Source organism: Acomys minous (assembly GCF_964271855.1).
Source record: "Acomys minous genome assembly, chromosome: 8".
NCBI classification, from domain to species: domain Eukaryota; kingdom Metazoa; phylum Chordata; class Mammalia; order Rodentia; family Muridae; genus Acomys; species Acomys minous.
The window spans coordinates 110,766,025-110,789,139 of NC_140489.1; the positions used below are offsets into that span (position 1 = coordinate 110,766,025).

Here is a 23,115-nt window from a genome sequence, read left to right on the forward strand (position 1 = left end):
ACACACCACACACAGTGATGATGATAAGACAGTTCCGAAATGCCTCTCCCAAATTGGAAGGCTTTAATAATTGTTTTATATTTATTTATCTTATTAATTTCTGGTTTGTCAGCTTCTGTGCTCAGGGTAATGTTTAAACAGGCAATTACAGCGCACTTGGCATGGACTGCACAGGAGAGTCATTTTCTCTCTATTTGTCCTTTAAGTCTCCTTCCACCTTTAAGAAACAATAACCCTCTCTGATCTCTTTAACATAAGTAGCTTGTCCCTTAGCCTGTGAGCATCAAGTGCATTAACAAATAGATATCAGGAAAAGTCAGCTTCACTTTTGTTTTAAGTCTCAATAAAGTACATATTATACACGTCCAGGAGAAAAATGACAGAACTGAAGCACAAGCCATAAAATGTGGGCCTGACTTCGAACATGTGACCTTAAAGAAGACCCTCCGTGGACCTCCATCTCTTTCTCTTTAAAGTAGAAATCAATATGTGGGCGGCAGCGGCACATGCCTTTTGTTGTTGTTGTTGATGATGATGATGATGATGATGATGATGATGATGATGATGTTTTTCGAGACAGTGTTCCTCTGTGTAGCTTTGGCTGTACTGGACTCACTCTTTAGACCAGGCTGGCCTGGAACCCAAGAGATCCACCAGCCTCTGCCTCCCTAGTGCTGGGGTTAAAGGCTTACTTCACCATGCCCATTATTCCCAGCACTTGGGAGGTAGAGGCAGTCGGATCTCTTTGAGTTCGAGGCCAGCCTGGTCTACAAAAGGAGTTCCAGGACAACCAGGACTACACATAAAAATCTGGTCTTGAAAAACAAGCAGACAAACAAAAAGTAGAAACTGAGATGTAAGCCTCCACTTTATGAACAAGGTCACTGTGCGAGAACAAATCTTTCTCAACAAGCACAGACCATGACCCCCGTTGCCTAGCAATGTGCTGGGGTTTAAGAACCAACTTATCAACAAAGACAAAGGAAGACTTCCCGTTTGCAGTTCAGTGAAGTGCTTGTCCAACACACACAAAACCCTGGTTTTGATCCCTGCACCACAGAAACCTTTTGTGATGGTATAGAATCCAAGGCCATCCTGAGCTACATAGTGAATCAGAGAAGGGAGAGGAGGAGGAGGAGGAGGAAGAGGGGGAAGACAGTGACAAGAATAACAATAACAAAGGGGGCTACCATTTCACACACACACACACACACACACACACACACAGAGCTTTTTTTTTTTTTTTAAGACTGTGGAGAACGTATACGGTATGTCCTGGTTAGCTTAGACTGTCACCTTGGCATAACTTGGAGAATTGATTCTCAGAATGATTGCCCAGTTCAGGGCCTATGGGCGTGTCTGTGGGAGATTGTCGTGGTGGGTATTTGATGTCAGAGGGGGCCAGCCCACTGTGGGCTGCAGTGTGCAGTCCAGAAAGCCACGGTCCTCCTTGGTTTCTACTTCAGTTCCTGCTCTGACTTCCCACAGTGATGGAGTCTGACCTGCCAGCTGAAACCGACACTTTGTCCCCCTAAGTTGTTTTTGGGCAGAGTGTCATATCACTGCAAGACAGATCAAATTATAACAAGGTGTGATTATTATTTATTACAAATTTGCCCTCCTCCAACTTCAGGCAATGATATCTAATTGAATTGGCTATGCTAATCTACTTACACTAAAGTATATTTTTCTTCCACAACCTGCCTTTATCTGCCTCACCAGAACTCCAGATTGGGGGACTTTTTAAATTATAGCTTACAGCACAATCCATAACTCACGTACAAGTAACATTCTTTTGGAAGCTCTTCTTCAATTTTTGTCAGCGCTCCTGGGAGCACAGGAGGAATTAAGGCTCCCTAGTTGTTTGATGCCCCATGGCTTCATGACACTGACCTCCCTTCTGCAGAGATTGCTCAGCCCTGGCCTCTGGGGTGCCAGGGCTTGGTGGCTGGGTGCGTAATGTTTTCCCTCCCATTTCAAAACTCACATTAACATTTAAGAGTCTGAAAAAAAAAACAGGTCAAGCAAGGAAGGAAAGCGTAGCAGTGAGGAATAATATTCAACACACTCTGTTTCCAAAAGACCAGAGAGTTTCTAGTCAGTTCTTTGCTGTTGAGGCATGCATGGGTGACATCTCTTGGAGTGCAGAGGTTGTCTCTGGGAACTGCTTGGTGGATATCCATGCAGCCCAGTGTTACGGTCGTCATGTGTGTTCTTCGTGACTTGTAAAGCATTAGAACAGACCTGAGAGCACATCTCTCTGCTTGCCTGTTTTCCTCTTTGGGTTTGTGTGCAGACTACCAGGAATGCCTTATTAACTAATCCCTAGCATAAATTTGTTACATATAACTCATGTCACAAAATAGAGCATTTAAATAGAATGATTTGGTTGTTATTTTATGTAGATCCAGACTGTCTTTCTTTCCTTTGCTTTGTTTCTTTGTTTTGTTTTGTTTTTCTAGGAAAAGAGACGGCCTTTGGTATTACAAATGTATCTGCCATGGATCTGTTGAGCATCTATAACCTCAAGTAACAATTTCTATCTTCGTGGGGTTAGCATTCTGTTGGGGGAACCCAGCAGTGGACAAATAAAATAAGTAAATTATAGAGTATGTCAAAAGTAATAAGTAACAAAGGGGGGAAAGCGTGACAAGAATAGGCCATAGCCATGGCGGTGGACAGAAAGTGAGATTGTGACTTTAAGTAGGATGATTACAGAGCATTCAAAAAAAGCTCTGAAAGAAATAAGGCATCAGTCACATGCTGATGTGGAGAACAAGTAGTGGGACAGTAAATTCCGAAGTGAGACCATGAGGCGAAAGGCATGCTCTAGAAATAGCCAAACGCCCAAAGTGCCCCAGACTTAATATGTGAGGGGAACAATAATTCAAAATGAGACCAGGAGGATGAGTGGTGGAAAAATCTAGCCACCTGAAAAGGCTGGCTTTTCTTTCTGTATGGTGGGGAGCCACTGTACAGTTCTAAGCTGGGAGATGCCACCAATCCATTTCCTTCAGCCAGGGCCATTCATGCCAGGTAGCCTCCCTCTAAGGCTAATGAGTAGTATAGATGGACTAGGGTGTGGCCTTTACCAGCTGCAGCGGTGAGGGTGAGATCTGACTGATTCTGGATGTAGTACAGATGGAGAGCTTAGCAAGTGGAGATGCGGAGTGGGAGAGAAAGAGGATGCTGGGTCTGTAATACTCAGGGAAAACAGTAGTGGCCATATGCACCCAGTCCAGACACTTAGCATCCTGCATCTGTCTCATAGGAATGTCCAGTATTTAGGTTTGAACTCATGCCTACCGCTCGGCGGTGTCTCACATTAGTAAAAATGATGTATTACACCAGTTTCAATGCTACAGCTGTTGTAGCATTGAATTAGAAGACTGGATGTCTCTACTCTGATGCTAAAGGCCATTTCTTTACTATTAACTAGTGGTCCGCTACTTCAACTGGGAGATTTAATACACCGCAATCGTTGCTCAGAATCATCGAAGTGATCCAGTGTTGTGAGGAGGTCACTCTTTGTGACTAATTTAATTGTTTAGAACACACCTTGCACATAATAGTTTTAAATTCCTCGCATTGGGTATTTGTGTTGGTGTTTCCATCATGACTGATAAGCACTTTGTGTTAACTCTTTACGGGTCTGTATCTAAGTAGTGAACACAAGCATAGACATTTCCCATTTAGTAATACCACTTTGGTGGCTTAAAAATGAGATTTTTATGAGGATTCATATGTAGAAATCGGCATACTGTATACAACCCAGGGCCTTTTTTCTTCCCAGAAAGTAGATTTAACCTACAAACTCCTGGGCCACAGCAGGATACAGGGCTATGACTACTGGCTTCAGGCCACCCAACAGTGGCACAGGGGATGCCACTTGCCCAGGGAGAAGTGACTTGTTGTCATTGATATTGTCTAAACTTTTTAGGTGATAATGCTAATAAAATGCAAGCCAATTTCATGTCTGGATTCTCTACAATAGTCTACTGCATGAACCAAAGGCAGATGCTGCCCACCTAGCCCCCTTTTGTTTCACTACTACTCTCTGTTGTCATTGTGGTCATCAACTGTAACTTAAGTCAAGCCCTCCGTGTTGACATCCTGAGGACTCAAAACAAAATGAAGTACAAGCGCAGGGGACAACAGTATTGGCAAACCCATCTCCTTATAGCTATGAGAGAAGGGAGGTGTCTCCCTTATAGGTGACAACCTTTCACACCCACTGTGCTTCCCAGCTCCTATGACTTTGTGCTGATCCCTACACTGGGTAGAGGAGGGAGGGAGGCTTTTCTCTTCTTCTGTTTTGAAACCCTGTTCATTCCACCCAGGTGGACCAGCTCTTCCCAGCTCGGTGAAGCTTTTCTTTATTCTCACAGATAATATAATCTCTGTCCGTTCTCCCACCCAAGTACAGAACAAGCCAGACCCTGCTTAGCCTCTTAGACTAGTTGACGTTGGGCGTATTCAGGGTGGTATGACCGAGGACCCTCCTTTCTCCCTTTAACGTCCCTCTTGTTGGACCCAGACCTACTGTACTAAAATCTGTGTCCTTAGTAAGACACCCAGGGCATTAGTGCGCACTGTGAAGAGAAGCCTTCTCTGACTGTTACATCTTGAACTTGGTTGCCTGCTGAATTATCAGAGGAGTTTTAAAGCCTAACATTCAGACTCTTCCCCCAAGAGCCCCTAATTCGGTTGATTTGGGCACAGCCTGGACTTCGGTGTTGTTATTATTCCCAGCAATGTGCGAGACCCACTGCCCTGTAAAAGCCGCTGCTGCTTCCGCTTCCACCTCCTTACGAGGCCTCCGGGCTCTCTCGTGCGTGCTCTCGGATGCTCTGATTATTTGTGTTCACACATGTTTTTCCACCTCTATTAAGCCTTTTAAGAGTAAGAACTAGCCTTTAATTGAACTTTATCACCTTCTTCCTTACAAAGCAGCCATATTATAGGAATTTAATATTTACTGAAGGAATCATTTCTTTGCAATCTTAAATTGTTCTCTCAACACCATAAATATGTCTATTGGCCAAATCTGAGGACTACTGGAACATAGTCTCAACATCGTGGAGTTGTTTGTCAGTTCTAAGACCAAACACCAGAGGCAGATAACTAGATCAGGCTTTCGAACCGTGAACGGGTTCTCCGGGTCCCCGCGAGGCCATCCAGGTCCATCTATAGAAAGCTGAAGCTTTGAATCCTGACTCCAGAGAGCAATGAAAAGTGATGCAGGATGTCCCCCACATACTTTGAGCATTCAAATTCAGAACTCCTGCATGAAGCTTAATGATATTTTTCTTTGTCTCCAGGGTGCCATTTTGATATTTATGGGGATGGCTGTTCTCACTATGAAGGCGTCTGTTATTGAAGTGTTGCTTGGTAAGTACTTTTATATGTGCATCGGGATACTCTTTGAATCTGGCCAAGAATGGTTTTAAACAGAGACAGAACACGTAAACAATAACAGAAGATTAAGGGAGAATGTTAGATCAAATTCAAGATGACCGTGTGTGTGTGTGTGTGTGTGTGTGTGTGTGTGTGTGTGTGTGTGTGTGTTCATATAAGGCAAATATATATCAGGTATATGTGCTTATATGTTGCATATACTTGCACACAATCAGTATTTTTCAGCAACAAATATTTCAGATATAGTATATTTGCAGATTCTGAATTTGGGATCCTCTTGTTTCTTAATTTCTTTTATTCCTCCTCCTCCTCCTCCTCTTCCTCCTTCTTTTTTGGCTTTGGTTTTTGAGACAGGGTTACTCTGTGTAGCCCTGGCTGTTCTAGAACTCGCTCTGTAGACCAGGCTGGCCTCAAACTTACAGAGACCTGCCTGCCTCTGCCTCCCGAATTCTGGGGTTGAAGGCATGCGCCACCACTGCTGGGCTTTTTTCTTAATTTCCAAGAAAGGGAGAATTTTTATCATTATCATGACAACGGTTTTGCTTCTGTCATAATCCCATACTTTGGGGATGAAATATTTGAGACATGCTTTATGTCCAAACAATACAACTTGGACATGTCTTTGAGGAACAGCAGGCCAACGAGAATATAGACACTGCTGGTGGGTTTAGGACTAAGCCCAGGCGTAGTATTCTCTTGAGTTAGTACCACTGTCTGAGACTTTGCCAGCCAGCATATTCCTGTAGGTCATGGTGAAACCGAGGGGCCACAAAGTCCTTGCAGATGGTCAATATGAATTTGTTGGGGCCACACCACAAGCTGGTTAGCCTTAAAAAACAAAACCTGTGTTATCTTCTGGCACTAGAGACTTGAAATCTAAAATCTATGTGTCAGCAAGGATGGCGTAGAGAGAGAAGTCTATCCCATGCCTTTCCCCTAACTTCCAGGAGCTTTCTGGAAAGTTATAATGTTCTGTGCTTATGAGTACAACATTAGTATCTCCTATGTGCACGTCTGCCTCTGGCTTTTTCCTTTCATAATGACATCAGTTGTATTAACACAAGAACTCCAGTATGACCTCATCCCGTTTAACCAAGGATCTGTGCCGTTCACCTATTTCCAGACCAGGCCATATTCTGAGCAACTGGGGACTCAGACTTCAGTGCATACATTGCATTGAGGAGAGGTGAAGTTGAACCCATTACAGAGTGAGAAAATGTTTAAGTCTGCCCAGAAGGAGAGGAAAGGGTGACATAATTTACAAAGCAAAGGGGATTCCATTGTGGTAGGATGAGCACTGGTCTGGGAGTCAGAGAGGGGTCATGATTCTAGTCCTGAGACACCATCAGTTCGCTGATGTTGGCAGCTACTTCTCTGAGACCAGTGGTTCTCAACCTTCCTAGCACTGCAACCCTTGAATACAGTTCCCCATGTTGCGGTGACCCCCCAACCCTAAAATTATTCCTCTGCTACTTCGTAATTGTAATTTTGCTACTGTTATGAATTATAATGTAAATATTTGATAGGCAACCCCTGTGAGAGGGTCATTCAACCCCCTAAGGGGATCATGACCCACAGGTGGAGAACCGCTGTCTCTTAGAGCCTGCTGTTTCTTCTGTAAGTGAAGTGACTGAGCTAGGGACCACCCAGCTCTGTGTCAGATGTTTGCAGGGGGTCAGGACAGTTTTTGCCAGACCGCTTGTCTCTCAGATAGGTCATCCTCTCTGAGAGTGGAACATGAGTAGGTTGTTGCTCATCCTCAGTGCCACCATACGTGGTTTCTGTCACATGGTGGTAGAAAGCACAGTCTTCTGGTTACCTGCCCAGGAGCTCTCTCCTCAACTACTGATGCTTTCATCTGATTGGACAAGGTCCAAGAATCACCTAGCCAGCCTGACCACCATGACAAGGAAGTCACTGTCTTGTTTCTAAGCTTTTAGTGTCTTGTTCAAAGAGCTTAGGATTCACCTAGAGGAATCAAAGTGGCAAAAACATTTTATTCAGAAATAAAGTAGCAGTACAGAGCACGCACACTGGGAGGGTAGCAGCAGGCTCCTTGAATTAAAACACTGATCCAAATGAGACCTGATAGGCTGTGGTCAGACAGTGGGGGAGGTCTACACCACATCAGAGGTCTAGGGGAGGGAAATAGGCTGGAAGAGGAGGGAGGGTGGGAACAGGAAGATACAAGGGAGGGGATAACAATTGGGATGTAATATGAATAAATTACAATAATAAGAAGATTTCTGTTCAGAAAAAAAAACCCCACTGATAAGTCTCTGGTTCCTGCCCTTGGCATCTGGGATTCCTCTTATGGGGTCTGGAAGGAGGAGTTGGTTGCTAAAGAGTGTTCCGTGGGTGTTTTTGTTTTAACTGAGTGGGTTTAGATTATATACGCTTTTCTCGTTTTAAAGATTTATTATTTTCTAATTTTCTCTGTGTGTGGTGTGTATGTGTGCGCATGAATGCAGGTGCGCACATAGTCCAGAAAAGAAGGCCAGACCCTCTGGAGCTAGACTTACAGATGACTATAGTCTCTGTGGATTCTGGGAACTGAACTCAGACCCTCTGCAGGAGTAACAGCCACTCTCCTCCTCTCTAGGCCCAACTAGGCTTTTCTTTACCTGCACGTGCCTTACATAATTCACCTGACACGAATCATATGCATACCCAGTCATGTAAGGACATCAGATGATAAATACGAGAATGTCCCTAAAACAGAGGACACAGTTTGCCATACTCAGCATGCACCCAAATCTGACCAATTCAGGCTGGGTCAGGCCCCTTGTCTTTAGCTCCCTAGTATGTTATGGGGCATTCTTGAATGGAAAATAACCACAAAAAAAGAGTTACCAAGGTTGTTGCGAAGAGCAACTGCACTGTTTACAGCAGGGTGTGTGCTCTGCTTGGTGTAGGTGGGCATCCCAGGTTATCAAGTGTTTGCTTAAAGAGGGGTTGACAATAGCTTGAGCCAAGTGAAATTCTGCTCTGCGAGGCTTTCTGAGCACAGGGCTGCTCCGTGAACTCGCTTAGTTTATACAGCTCGCCTGCCTTAGTCATGAAGGGAACACTCACCTTGGAAGCAGTCTTTCACTTCCGCCTTATTATTCTGAGCTACAGTTGTAAAATACTAATTAATAAAGCAACAGTTGTCTTTAGCCCCACTAGCTTCCAGAATAATTGACAAGAGAGACTATGATTGATTTTACAAGCTTAAAGCATTGGAGCTGGGCAGATATCAACCCTTTAACATATTTAGCTATCTCTCCTTTTCTGGGCTGCAGCTGCTCCATCAGGCCACCTCCTCATGGCTGCGTGCTCATCATCCATCCTGACCCAGGGTGACTTCCTTCCTGCTCCATCTTCTGCTCCTTCATCTCCCGTCCTCGTGGTTTCTCAACTACAAGCCCAGACCCCAAAGCTGGGAACCTAAACTTGCTTGCTTCTCTTCTGCCAAATCACAGGCTTCAGCATTTTTATTAACCAACCAACTTTAAGTTAGATAGAGCTGACAATGAGACAGGTTAAATCTTGGCAACACCCAGCCTACCTCAAAGTGGATGACGAGCATCAAAAAACCTTCTTATGGAGATGGCTTCAAATGTGGCAAACCAGCCACTGGGCAAAATGTCATCGTTTCTGCCACAGACAGAATTCTGCCTTAAAAAGGTCAAGTTTGGATGCAGGCAGAGTCAACCGTCAAACTGCCAAAACAGGGTATGCAAGTCCTCAATAGTTCCTGCCTCACAAATATGTCTGTCAGATATATTGGGCCAGAAGGCTAAAGAAGATGCTCCAATATTATAGAGAGCTTCAGGTGACTGCTCAGGTAGCAAACTGTCTCTGTGATCTTCTCATTTGGAAACTACTAACCTGCACTCCCGGCATACTCAGACAGTCAAGTTTACTCTTTCTCAAGTCTCTGATGGGGTTGAAGACCAGGTAGCTTAGTTTTACTATGAAGCTTAGTTGTTTGGGGATTAAGATGTTTTTAGGTCTAGATAGGTGATCTAAGTTGATAATGACAATATGTGATGGAGATTGATTTATATTCAGAATTTTAGACACACCAAGGTAGGAAAGATGTCTTCTTCAAGGCTGTCAAATACAAATAGCCAAAACACTAAGAATGCAAATTTATATAATTCTTGATTGTGTCACTTCTTGCTATAGGTAGTTTATTATATATATGTGTAATAATATAAGTGTATATGTAAAAATAAAAAATGTTTAATTAAAATTAGATTAGAACAAGGTTTACAGAACAAAGACAGGTATATGTGAGAATGTGCTCCTCTGGGAAGCAGTGAGATCTTGAGGGCCAGTAATTAACATCAGAATACATAGCACCAGACCAACCCCAACAGCAGGTTAACAAGTTTTTAACACTGAAAAAAGTGGAGGTGAGTTCTTCCTGCTCTCCATCATGGCACAAGGTCAAGGTGGAAAGGAGAACCCCAGGAGAAATTGTCTTCCACACGCTCTGCCTCAGTATCTGTGAGGGGGAGAGTGGGGACAGGCTGACCTGTGCAGCCCCAGGTGCTGGAGCAGCTCATGGGCCAGATACCCACATCTTCCCAAGCTAGATACACCATCAGCTCTTTTAGCATCAGGTGAGATAAAAAAAGATTGCTAATTCCCACACAATCCATGGAGCCAAGGTAGGAGAAATCCTTGAGAAAGGTCTGAAGATGCAGAAGTATGAATTATGGGAAAATAACCTCTGAGATACTGTAAACGTTGGTCTGAGGATTCAGGAACACACTGAGCTGAGCGTCAAGTCTGACCTGAGAGCTTTGGGATCTGTGGCCTGGGTAAGGCAGGTTCCAATGTCACAGACCAGAAGCGAAGGACAGAATACACTGAGGCCAAACACAGAATCAGCAAAGAGGAAGACATGTACTGGTCCCAGCAGAGCTATGCTGGAATCATCCTGCCAGCCAAACAAATTTTATCCAAAAGCCCAATAAAATTTTCTCAGGGAAAAAAAAAAAACCCTGTAGCTGGGAGCAAGAGAATAGGAAGAATTTCCTAAAACAAAATAAAACGAATCTTTTTTTAAATAAAACAAATCTTAAGGGCACTTCACACCCTGCCCTTCCCTAAGCATCACAGAGCCAACATGGGAGATATAGCTACCCTGCTCCCTGCTTCTCTTAGCCTGCCCTTTCCTTCACAGGAATGCCCATAAAATCGAAGTAGAAAAAGAGCACACCGGCCCTCAACACAACGGAAGCCACACACGACACTCCCACAGCCTGCGTCCTCCTACACACGCCCTCAGTGATGATGAATGAGCTACATGTGCATACTCTTGCATTGAAGTTCCTAGCCAGGTCAGCTAGGCAAGGAAAACGTTTATAAATGAATAGAGAGATAAAAAGACGCTGAGGCACCAGCCAGACCGGATGCTGCTCTTACAGGTGACCTGGCAGCTCACAACCCACTGTAACTTCAGCTCTAGCGGAACTTTGTTCCCCTGGACTAGAGAGACACATGCACCCAATATCCCCCCACCACACACACATACAAAATTGAAATTAAAAGTAACAATTTAATTGGGAAATATTATTTATATTTGGAAAACACTCAAAAGTCGTCTATGAGAACAGGTGACATGATATGCAGAAAATGTACACCATCAAGCTTTTAGAACTAGCGAATAGCTTCAGTAAATCTACAGAGTTTTGTTACTTCGTATTGTTGTGACTGGCTACGGCTGATGGAACAACATACACAGAAAAAAAGAGTTGTTTTGGGGTGCGGTTTTAGCGGCTTTAGGGAAAGCCTGGCATGGATGGGCCGTCGGTTCACTGGAGACTTCACTGCAGAACCTCCGCAGGGCAGTGTAGACCAGTTAGCAGACACAGCAACTGAGCAAAGGGCCAGACCCAACCTCCAAAAACCAACCGCTGTGCCCTGTGCCCTAATTCCATCAGCTAAAGTCTGGCACTCAAATGGTTCCTCGGCCTCCTTACATAACATTGCCAATTAAGGAACAATTGTTCAAAGAAGGAGACTGGGGCACATTTCAGATTCAAAGTATGTTATGCCCCACTCGGTCTCAATGCTGCCTATAAGTCCGAAGTTCAGGGTCTCTTTTGGGGCTCAAGGCAAACTCTTAATTATGAGTCTGTATAAAATCAAAGTCACATTCATCCAATATATAATAACAGAGAGTGGGCATCTCTACCCCAAAATGAACAGAGGGAGGACAGGGAGAAAAGGTGGGACAAAAAGGAAGCCTGGAATTCATCAAGGGAAACAGGAGACTGGGTGCTCTATGCAAAGCACCTGATACACAGGGTAGCTGGGCTCCAGCAAGCCGGGACATCACTGCACCTATGGCCTTGACATTGTGGCTGACAAGCCTTTTTTTTTTTTTTTCACATCTCCACTTGCTGCCTGCCACTTTCCTTGGCAGATATCTCATGTTCTTGGCAGTTCCAAAATCCTAGGAACTCGCTTGCAACTTAAGCTGCACGGATCACTTAGTGAGGTTGGTGCCGAGTATCCAACCTGTCAACCTACACATCGCCTGATCTCCCAGGCTTTTCTCAGAGATCTTGGTGGAAGCCCCCATGGGCCTTGAACTCTTACCCTTTGCCTGGCTGCAAAACACAGAGCACACAGGCGATGAATGCTAAACTCTGCTGCTAGCTCAAGCAGCATCGGGGACCTCTTGGAGCACCGCCTCTGTGACCTCTGAATGCCTGGATGGTTGGACCCATGAAAGCACTAGCAGCTCCTTGGGCAATGCTCATTTCTTTAACAATTACTGTTTCTTTGTTTGCACTTTAAAGGGAGCATCTTTTTGGCCCCACACAACATGTTTTCTACATTTCCTCTCTTGAGGGAAGCCAACCAAAGCTGAAAGCACTTCAATACCTTATTTTGATGTACTTTTCAAAGATACTCTGTTGACTGTTTTTCTTGGTGCTGTAACCAACAGCCTAAAGTGAAGCAACTTAATGGAAAAAGGGGTTGTTTCAGCTTAAGTTCAGGGACGACACTCCATCATAATAGGGAAGTTGTGGGAACAGGAGTCTGAGGTGCTGATTACAGTGTGATCTCAATGGGGAAGTAGAGGGTAGTCAGGAAGTGGCGCTGGACTAAAAACATCGGGTCTCATCCTAATGACTCATTTTTCCCAGTGAGCACCCCTCAACTAGAGGCTCTACACCCTTCAAAACAGCTCTACCAACTAGGAGCCAAGTGTTTAAACACATCAGGCTACAAGGGATGTCTCATATTCAAACCACAGGGGATACAGTAACCAAAACAGCATGGCACTAGACTAAAAATAATGGGGAAGTAAAGATGGCCTAGTCAGTTGATCTTTAACAAAGATAACAGGAAAAAGACACTCCCCCAAATACACGGCACTGGAGAAATATGATATTCAAAAGCAGAAGAATGGAATTAAATATTTAGCTCTGATTAAATTCTTAAAATCAACCAAAAAGAGAAAAGTCTTAAACTTGAAATTACAGAGATGTGGAAAAGAAAAGTCTAGAAAAATCATCTTGACATTGGTCTAGGAAAAGACTTGTTGGACATGACCCTAAAATCCCAGGGAGCAGAAGCAGAATTAGACAGATGAGGTCACCTGAAAAAACTCTGCACAGTGCAGGGAAAATCAACAAAGTACATAAGCAGCCTATGGAGTGAGAGAGAATGTTTGCAAGCTGTATGTCTCTAGTATATTAATATTGATATTATAGAAGATCTCAAAAATCTAAAAAGCAAGAAAGCAATCTAATTTTCAAGATAGGCCAGAGTAGACATTTCTTAGAAGGAGATACACAAACAGCAGATAGATGTGTATAGTGTTTTAAAGTTCAACATCACCAATGATCATGAAAAGACGAATCAAAACCACTATGAAATATTATTTTATATCTATTAGAGTGTCCTTTATCAAATGGAAAAGATAAAACTGGGTGTGGTGTCACACACCTTTAGTCCCAGCACTTGGGAGGCAGAGGCAGGTGGATCTGTGAGTTCTTAGGCCAACTTGGTCAACAAAATGAATTCAAGGAAAGACAAGGCTACACAGAGAAACCATGTCTCAAAAAAAAAAAAACCCACACAAACAAACAAACCAACAAAACAAAAGAAAAAATCTTTAAAACCAGTTGCTTACTTAATGTGTATCGGAGTCAGCATGTTTCCTTTCTTTTAAGACTTAGTCTTATTATTTTAATCATGTGCATGTGTGTCTGTGAGGGTATACTCGCATGAATACAAGTGCCTGCAGAGATAATCTGATGCCCCTGGAGTTGCCTTATGTGGGTGCTAAGAGTCAAACTCAGGTCCTCAGGAAGAGCAGGATGTGATCTTAATCACTAAGCCATCTTTTTAGTCCAGCATGTTCCTTTTAGGCATCCCTAAGCATACTACTGAATTCTATGCTACTCACTGTCTCAGGCTCCCAAGTATGATTAACATTTCTATCCAGAGGGAAAAAGTGAAATAAAAAGATGCTAAGACTTTCGCTACCAAACCAGCTTTCTGGTTCCAGCTTCAGATGTAGCCAAGGTGTGAGCTTTGACCTGGGATTCCTTTCCCTAAACAAAGGGCAGGGATAAATTCCAAAGCTCCTTCTAGGTTTACTATTCTATTATTTGAAGCCTAGGCTGATATTTTATGGGATTATAGAAAACAGAGTCCTGTGTTTGCTGTGAAACTGATCTATTTGATGCACACGGTTCCAGTGAGTGCATACAGCACGCATTATCGCTTTCGGGACTTTGAATGACTTCAAGATGGCCTGCTGTACGGAGTAGGGTTTCGAGGTGTGGTGAATACTACCTGTGCTAGTGGACTGAGGGCCACTAACAAGACCTAACAAGAAATTTCTGGGCACCAGCGAGGCATCTCTGTGAACGTTCCAAGCACCGAATTGCTTACTGATTTGATTATTGGTGAGCTATCCCGACATTTCATGCCTTTTCTTGAAATTAGATTATAATTCATTATTTACTACAAAACATGAGCACAGATTAATCATCCAATAACTTTAGGATGTACTTCATCCCAAGTCCATATGACTTTAATAGACCAAATTAAAAATAATTTAGTGATAAAGTCTGTTTTTAATTGTAAAAGAAACATATGTCCTGTGAAATATATGTTTTATATATAAATTATATGACACAATAGGGAGAAATGCACAACATGGAATATATAAATCATGAGGCCATCATTATTAACATTGGTATATTCTTCCAGGGTTTTTTTCCCCATCTGCCTCTACGTTAACTGTCAAGATCACTGCTAAGGTAGAGCAAGATCAGTGCTAAGGCACTTCACAGCTAATTTAGTCACCTTCTACACATCATTTGTAATAAGTGCTTACACTTCCCTGATTGTTGGGACATTTCCAACATTCTGTATTTTCCAGGCTGCCATTAGAAATGCTCTAATGAGAATCTTTACATAAATCTCTGTCTGTATCAAAGATTATAACTTGGGATCTATTCCTAGGAGGGCAGTTTCTATGTCAGAGAAGATAATTTCCAAGGCTCTTGAAACCTATTATCAAATTGCTTTCCTGTATGGCTCTGCCTGCACCAACAGAGCAGAGAAATTCACTAGCTCCAATTCCCCGCCAGGATTAAGTGTAATTTTCTGTTGCATACACAGAAAAACAATCTCTCATCTTCTTCTAGTCTGTACTTTGAATTGTTAATGAAATCCAATGTTGTTTCCAGCTTATCCTTTTGTGTTTTCTTTGTTTGTGAATTATCTGTATGGTCGTGTCTTTAGAATTAAACATAAAAACAATTACACCTCTGGTACCTTAACTGTGGCTAGTTTGCTATCACACCAGAGAGGAAGAGAGAGCAGGAAGTAGCAGAACTTTTTAAATTAAAAAACATAATTTTAATATTTAATTTTCTTGAAATTCCAAGACCTACTAAATGAAAGATGAAAAGGCTTAGGGTTTTCAAAACAGAACACAGAGGGCGTCGCTTCCCAGTTGCTTTAGAGCTGTGCATTCTTGCCTCAGTTTCCCTCCAGATTTCTAGACACAAATGATGTCAGTGGGTAGGTAATCAAAGCTACTATTTTTTTTTCTGAAAAGAGTTGGCTTGCAGATCTCTCTGCTACTTTCCATAGGCATGGTGTCAGCCTTCCCTCTTGGTGCTCTGCTAGACTCCTGAGGGAAATGAGTGTAAGCATGCGTTTCCTGCCCAAGGTCAACGTTTACAGCTTTCTTTTTGTTTGTGAGTGGAAAGAGTGATGCACGCTCAGGAGTATGCATGTGCAAGTGTGTGTGCCCATGAGCCTGCACAAACACGTGTAGGCGTCAGAGGTTGATCTCCAAAGTCTTCCCTCCACAGTCCTCTGCTTTTATTTTGAGACAGGGGCTCTCGCTGAACCTGGAGCTCAGTGATTGGCTAGGCTGGCTGGCCAGTGAATTCCTGGAGCTCAGTGATTGGCTAGGCCGGCTGGCCAGTGAACTCCAGAGATCTGTCTCCGCCTCCAACCCAAGTGCTGATGTTAGAGATGCAAGCCCCTGTACCAGGCTTTTACACTTTAAATTTTTTATTTATGTGTATGATACACACACACACACACACACACACACACACACACACACACACACACACGTGACATGTGTATGAGAGAGTGTGGGCATGCCACAGAGCACATGTAGAGGTTAAGGACAACTTTAGAGATAGGTTTTCACCTTCTACCTTGTTTGAGACCGTTTCTTTGTCGCTTGCCGCTGATAGCCCCAGGATAGCTGGGCTTTGAGCTTCTGTGGGAGTTTCCTGTCTCCTCCCATCTCACCATAGGAACAATGGGACCCAGACCGAAGAGTTAAATTGATGTGTCTAGCTTAACATGGGTTCTGGGCACTAGAACCTAAGTGTTTTATCCATGGAGCCACCACTACAGCCCTATTAGCCCCATTCATGACAGGGCTCCCTCCATCTTCATCTCTTCCCAAAGGCCCCACTGCTAATACTGTCCCAGTAAGGCTTAAGATTTCAGCATAACAGCCTTTGAGGGACACAGCCGAATTTCTGTAGCAGTAGCTTTGTAATTTTCTCAAATTCTTTGTGACATTACTACCTTTTCCTTCAAAACTAGATGCCAATTTAAGAGTCCACTTGTACCTAAGTTGAATATATGTACACATACATGCACGCACACACATTCTATTGAGAGGACAGAGATCAATTGCCTTGTGTTTTTTTTATTTTTGTTTTGTTTTGTTGGTTTTTCTAGACAGGGTTTCTCTACGTTATCTTGGCTGTCCTGGACTCGCTTTGTAGACCAGGCTGACCTTGAACTCACAGCATGCGCCACTACACCCAGCTCTGTCTTGTGTTTTTTAGGGAGAGCCTCTGTCTAAAAACTACAGAGCCAGTGCGCAGCCTTTATGATCCTCCTGCCTTAGGCCTCCTAAGTGCTGATACTACAGGTGTGTATCCCAGCTCGGGTTCAGATGCCTGTTTAGATTGCTGTGTTTTCCCATGCTCACCTCCAGAACCCCAACTCTATCCAGCAAGCACTCTGCCCCCAAACATAGCTACAGGGAGGCAAGAAAGATAAAGCCATGCCTCCCTGGGGTGGCTGAGGTGGAGGAAGGATGCCTGGTGAAGGAAGCAGGACTGACTGGCATTTTGAAAAGGATAGAACTGCTTTTCTCATTACAAGTAGCAGTAGTATAGGCACGGAGGAAAGTGTCTTCATACATCAATAATACAAAACTGCTATGAAAATTGTTGTGGTATGTGCCAAAATGTTAAATGAATGTAAACTTTAAACATTCTATTTTTAGAATTTTAGTTTAAAGAAATAATGACAGATCTGTGCAAAGATGAAGCTATTTGCTTTAAATAGATGGTCAGTTAGATCAAGACACATGTATATAATGCACTATTTTGCAGGCAGTTAAAATGATTGTGGGAAGAACATTTAATGACAAGAAAAATATGTGTATATGTGTGTGTTCATGTGTGTGCACATATATGTTAAAATAAGTTATAAAACATTGTAAATAGTATGTGCGCAATCAGATGTTTAAAGTTCCTATAAAAATGCATGCAAATATACATACAGAAAACAAACTCCTGTGTTCTTCCATAACTCGTTTTGCTTTTTGTGTTTTCCTAGAAGGATCATGCATCACTTTAGCAATAAGAAAAACAGTCCATGTTATATATATTTTTTTAAGGCTCAAGCTGATTCTATGCACTGACAAGGAGCCCATAAATGTGTCTTTAAATTCTACTGCCCCCCCCCCCCGATTCACTGGTTACTGAGTCCATGAAGGCAGGAAGTATGCAAATCCTGCTCCTCTGGTTCTGATTCTGAGGCAAGTACAGGACCAGGGTTGCTGTAGCACTCAGCTCCATCCTCAGACTCTGTGAGAGTTTTCCCTTCTCCCCCAGTCCCTTCCCCTGTGTCTTCTTTCCCAGTATAACCCCTGCTAAGGCTATTTACAGATCCCCTGCATTCAGCCTTCCTACAGTTATTCTTACACACATGCATGCACACACATACACACACCTGTGCATATGCATTCACACTCGTGGTCTACTCTTCATGTGTGGTTCTTTGGGCATTGCCAAATGAGATACTTGGCAGCTGTTGCCACATTGAGAAAGGGTCACAAGCAAGGGCTGAGTGCTCATCCCATACTCACATTTAATTCCCAGGATCAGGCCTACACTTTTCTCCCTTGGAAAAGGAGCTGCAAGCATGGTGTGGGATGATACCAAGGTGGTTTTCTAGAAAGGCCTTTCAACAGAGACTAAGACACTCTACAATAATTCCCCAATGTAAGAAAAGACTCTTCTCATCCATGAAAATGCCTCATGCATAATCATTGTAAAAATGAGAGGCCATAAAGAACACACTGTTTAGGGGAAATTATATTAGACTAATTTTGGTTGTTGTTGTCTCTCTTTCTTTGCCTCACATAGTTTTGCTGGTAACTGGAATACATTCAAATAAAGAAGTGACAAAGAAGATTAAAAGGCCCAAATTCAGTAAGTAAACTCAAATTCCTCTCTGGCACAAGGCTGTGTGCCCTATCCAACCCCACAACTGACCTCAACTCCCACTTGGGCATGGCCAGGGTTTTTGGTTCTGTGTCTGTCGCTTTACATGGCAATAGCAATGTCTTATTCATTATCCACCTCTTTCCAAAAAAATGCTTGTAAAGTAAAACAAATATGGTTCCACTGCAAGAGGAAAACACAAAATTCACACATAGAGCCAGGCAACTGACTTTTTGTGGCTGGTGTCTCAATTCCCCATGACAGAAGATTCAGTGGGAAAAGTCTATCATAGCTTCCTGGCTCCCAGAATGCGAGAGAGAGAGAGAGAGAGAGAGAGAAAGAGAGAGAGAGAGAGAGAGAGAGAGAGAGAGAGAGAGAGAGAGAGAGAGGGGGGCCAGGAGACCTTAAGGAAAGAGAGAAAGACCTTAAGGAAAAAAAAGAGTCTCTCACCCTCCCAGCTAACATGGATTTGGTTTACGTTTCTCACTGGCTGTAATTTCAACACAACTGATGAAACCAAACCATTGTACAGATTGCCACACAACTCCGATTTCCGTGCGCAGATGCAGTGTGGCCAGCCACCTTATACTCCTACCCCTGTTGCTTTGATAAACCTGGTCTTGCGGTTTGTGGGTCTTTAGAGTTGGTTTGTAGCAGGAATGCTGAAGAGTTTGAAGCCTTGGGCTGGAGGAGCACTGTCATGCTGTAAGTGTAACTTTGCAGGCCATTCTGGCGGGAGTTTGTAAGATCAGAACGCTGAGAGAAATGTGTGTAATGGTGCCCCGGCTCTCCGGAGAGGAATAAGATATTCAACGGGGAACAGGCTCAGAGCTCATTCCTGCGTCCTCAGAACTTGAGTGAGGCCAAATTTGAAAGTAATAAACCAATTTGTAAGGGCAGGAGAAATTTGAAGACAAGACAGTATTCCGGAGGTATCGGGACCACAGTCACTGCTCCCACCCAGTCTACACTGAGAGAGCAAGGAGTGAGACAGAAAGCCCTGTGGACTGTGCAGTTTGACAAGAGCAGCCTGACTGAAGTGGACGTTGCAGATAGGCACCTGTAATTGTTGAGAGGTAAGCACTATGCAACTCCTGCTCTGCTCTGTGGCCATAGGAAAGGTGTCTCATAGGCAGCATCTCGCTCAGCAAAGTCTTCAGCCTGTTAAAATAAAAACTCATCTGAAGAGACTACACCTAATCTGAGAATGCCTCTGAAGGATTTCCCTGCCCAAGAAAGCAATTTGTTGTCATTTGTTTGTTTGTGTTTGTTTGTTTGTTTCAAATTGCACCATTAAGACACTTTGTGGCCACCACAGCTGTGAGAGAGATGGCTGGATGGCATCTCGAGCTGGTAGTTGAGCTAAGCAGCATCGCTCACATGGGGCTGGTTTTGCAGGGAAGGAAAATACAAAAGTGATGTCATTATGAAGCTGTACCAAGGAAGTTCGTGGGCCCAGGCAATGTGTGACAGGGTTGGGGTTCCTATAAGGCAGCCCTAAATAGCCATTGCAGGAAATTGGGAATGTGATGCCCAAGTTGCAGTGAAGACCCCAGGTTGTTGGAGAGACCAAGGTCATGAACATGTACCAAGGAAAGCTGCAGGCATGCAGTAGAGTCGGCCCACAGAGAGACTACATGTGTGCTGCAGGCCTAGAGGAGAGAGGCTACCTAAGCACTGTGGAGCCCAGATGATCCTACCACTAGTCCCAGAGAACCAAGGTGGAGCTGCAGAATTTGGTCCTGCCATTTCTTGTCATGCCTCCTCCGCGCTTCCCTTCTGGAATACGATAGCTTAATCTGAGCCATTACATGTTAAAAATGTCTAATTTGATTTTGATTTTACAGTGGCTCACAGTTAAGAGTTTATCTTGGGTCTCAGAAGAAACTGGACTGTTGGGCAGTGTTAGAACTGTTAAAGGTTATAAGGACTTTTAAAATTGGAATGAATGTAGTTTGCGTTATGTGGTATGTGGCCATGAGTGCAGGGGGCCAAGAGGCAGAATATTTGGTTTGAATGTGAAATATGTTTGAATACTTCATACTCACTGTTGGTGCTATTTTGGAAGGTTCTGGAATCTTTAAGAGTCAGGACCTTAAAAAAAGAAAGAAAGAACAAAAGAAAGAAAGAAAGAAAGAAAGAAAGAAAGAAAGAAAGAAAGAAAAAAGTTAGGGCCTTTCAGGAGAAATGGGCGACTTGTGGGAAGCCTTGAGTGTTGTGCCCCACCCCCAGTGTGAGTGTGTGTGTGTGTGTGTGTGTGTGTGTGTGTGTGTGTGTGTGTGTGTGTGTAATCTGGCACAATCACAGCATGTCTGTTCTCAGCTTCCTGACTATAGACACAATGTAACCAGCCACCTCCCACTCCTACTTTCTCCACTATTATGGACTGTATACCCTCAAATTGTAAGCCAAAATAAATCCTCTTCACTGGTGGTAGGAGTGGGCGTGGGGTGGGAGGTGGACTGCTCACATAGAGACCACGCTCCCTTTTCCAAAAGCATACTTCACACAAGTATTTAAACAGCTAATGAGCAGTCCTTAAGGCTGAAGCCTACAGGACCTGTGAGTTTAATCTTATCAGCACGCCTCTCACATCCACAGACCCGAATGAACAATGTGCATCCCCCCTCTCCAGAAACAAAACAAAACAAAAACAAAAACTTACAATTTCATTTGCAAAAGGAAATTCTTGGAGATAGGAGAAGAAAGTAAGCAAATTCATGTTTTGTTTTGTTTTACTTAATTTTGAAGTTTTGCCTAATTTTTAAACTTGTTTGTAAATTACTTGTTTTAAAACAACCTAACTTCAAAGGACAGGTAATCGTAACTACAGATAGCTACCTGTAAGGCACTTCCATGAGCCTCTGCTTTGAGAGTTCCCACCCCTTGAGGGTCCACTGTCTTCTTAATAAACTCCAACTTCGCTCCATACTGACTTCTCCTGAAATTCTTTGCTAGGGTAGAAATCAAGATTCTGACTGTATCTGAGTGGAAAGACCTCAGCAGGCTGCACAGCTAGCAGCATTGGGCCATTTCCCCTCCACTGAAGGCGTTTCAGGAGACAAATCACAGAAAAGCCAAGCAGATACCACACTCAGACAATGGAAAGGAAAAACAAATTTTATTTTCTTGTATATCAATTCATATTTTTTTTAAAAACTAAAATAATTACCACTCACATGAGACTGAAGTCTCTCTCCCGTAAATAAAATCAAGCTGTAATTTGATGCAAGCGTGGATTGTACTTCTGCCATTTTTGACTTGGCTCCTAATTGTCCAGAGTGGCTGCCTTATCTTTGTTGCATTTTTTTCAAATTCAAAGGTTTCCTGATGTTTTATTTGGACGTAATAGAGGAATAACACATACAGGTATATTCAGTCACAAATATATATTATCTTTTAGGAATCTTCAACTATGAGATCATAATGAGAGTGCTGTCAATTTCTTGGTAATCTCTCTATTCCTGGCTTAATATACATATATTATTTTTATTTTAAATGACAGGTGAAGCAAAATTAATCTTCTTTAGTTTCTTCTAAAAACAGGTATGTCCCTAAATATTGTGCCACAAATCTATAATCTCAACTTTTGGATGGCAGAGGCAAGAGTATCATGAATTTAAGGTTACACTAGTAACACTGAAGGACTCCCGGTTCCCTGAACAAGCAAAACATCAATAATAACAAACAAAGTGACTTGAACTTCATCACTCTGATCAACAAGAAGAAATGAAGGATGCACACACTTGTTCACTAAAAAAAAAAAAAAGCAATAATAATATCCAGAAAGTGAAATATAACCTTTACTTAAGTGTCATTTGTGTCAATAAGGGACAGAGGGAATGTCTTGATTGCCAGAAAACACGCTCTTTGCTGAACGTAAGGGACTCTCTCCCTGGGAAGGAAGGCCAGAGTGGATGCTGGGAAACAGCTAGCAGACCAGAACGCAGATGGGAACCGGGGCTCTGTGAGTGCACTGGGATTTCTGGATCCAGAAGTGAAGGCGTGATGGGAGTTTACAGGAGACCATAAAATAAAGGCTTTAGACAAAGCCAACGTTCTGGGCTTCCCACAGCAAAGGCTTTCTTCGGAGGCATTAAATTTAAGTGCGTTGAAATCAGCAACATTTATAATTTGAAATGAAAGAAAGAAATTTGTTTCACGCAACCACCCTTTTTCTGGGTTTTCTTAAAAGCTGCCATGTGGGATTTCCTGCTACAATGAGACCAAAGGGGCAGCCCTCCATGGACTCTTAGGTTGAAATACTAAAAAAGAATCCGTTGTTGATTTATCCCTGTCAGGACCAAGAGCAAAGAGGAATAGCACTGGGGCAGATGTGTGTTCAAAACAATGATGGGGCTAAGATGGAGACAGACGCACACCCAAGTACGAATTCCTTTGGGCTATTTCCAGTATCTTCATTAACTCTGATACAAAACTCAGGAAAGGCTTCATGGTTACCATGGCAACGGCTCTCTCTGACTAGGAAAGTCTGTGTTAAGTGACCCAAGAGCAAACCCCTTGGAGAGATCTCAGATGGATTGAATTTCTGATATGCTAAATTTTAGTTTTGTTCTCAAAATCTCCCTTGTGATGCAGCACATTTGAATCAATAAACGCCTGAAGTCTTTTCTCTAATTAGAAACTCTAGCACAATCATTAAATAAGGGAT

At 43.0% G+C, this 23,115-nt stretch overlaps 1 protein-coding gene across 1 annotated transcript in view; it reads left to right on the plus strand.

The window, feature by feature from the left end:
- Nucleotides 1–23,115, plus strand: part of VIT (vitrin) — a 115,452-nt gene that overhangs the window by 15,105 nt on the left and 77,232 nt on the right. The window contains exons 2-3 of the mRNA XM_084793090.1: nucleotides 5,322–5,391; nucleotides 18,366–18,431. Of these exons, the coding sequence (XP_084649216.1) occupies nucleotides 5,340–5,391; nucleotides 18,366–18,431 (118 nt within the window). The 5' untranslated portion in view covers nucleotides 5,322–5,339. The remainder of the gene's footprint in view (nucleotides 1–5,321; nucleotides 5,392–18,365; nucleotides 18,432–23,115) is intronic.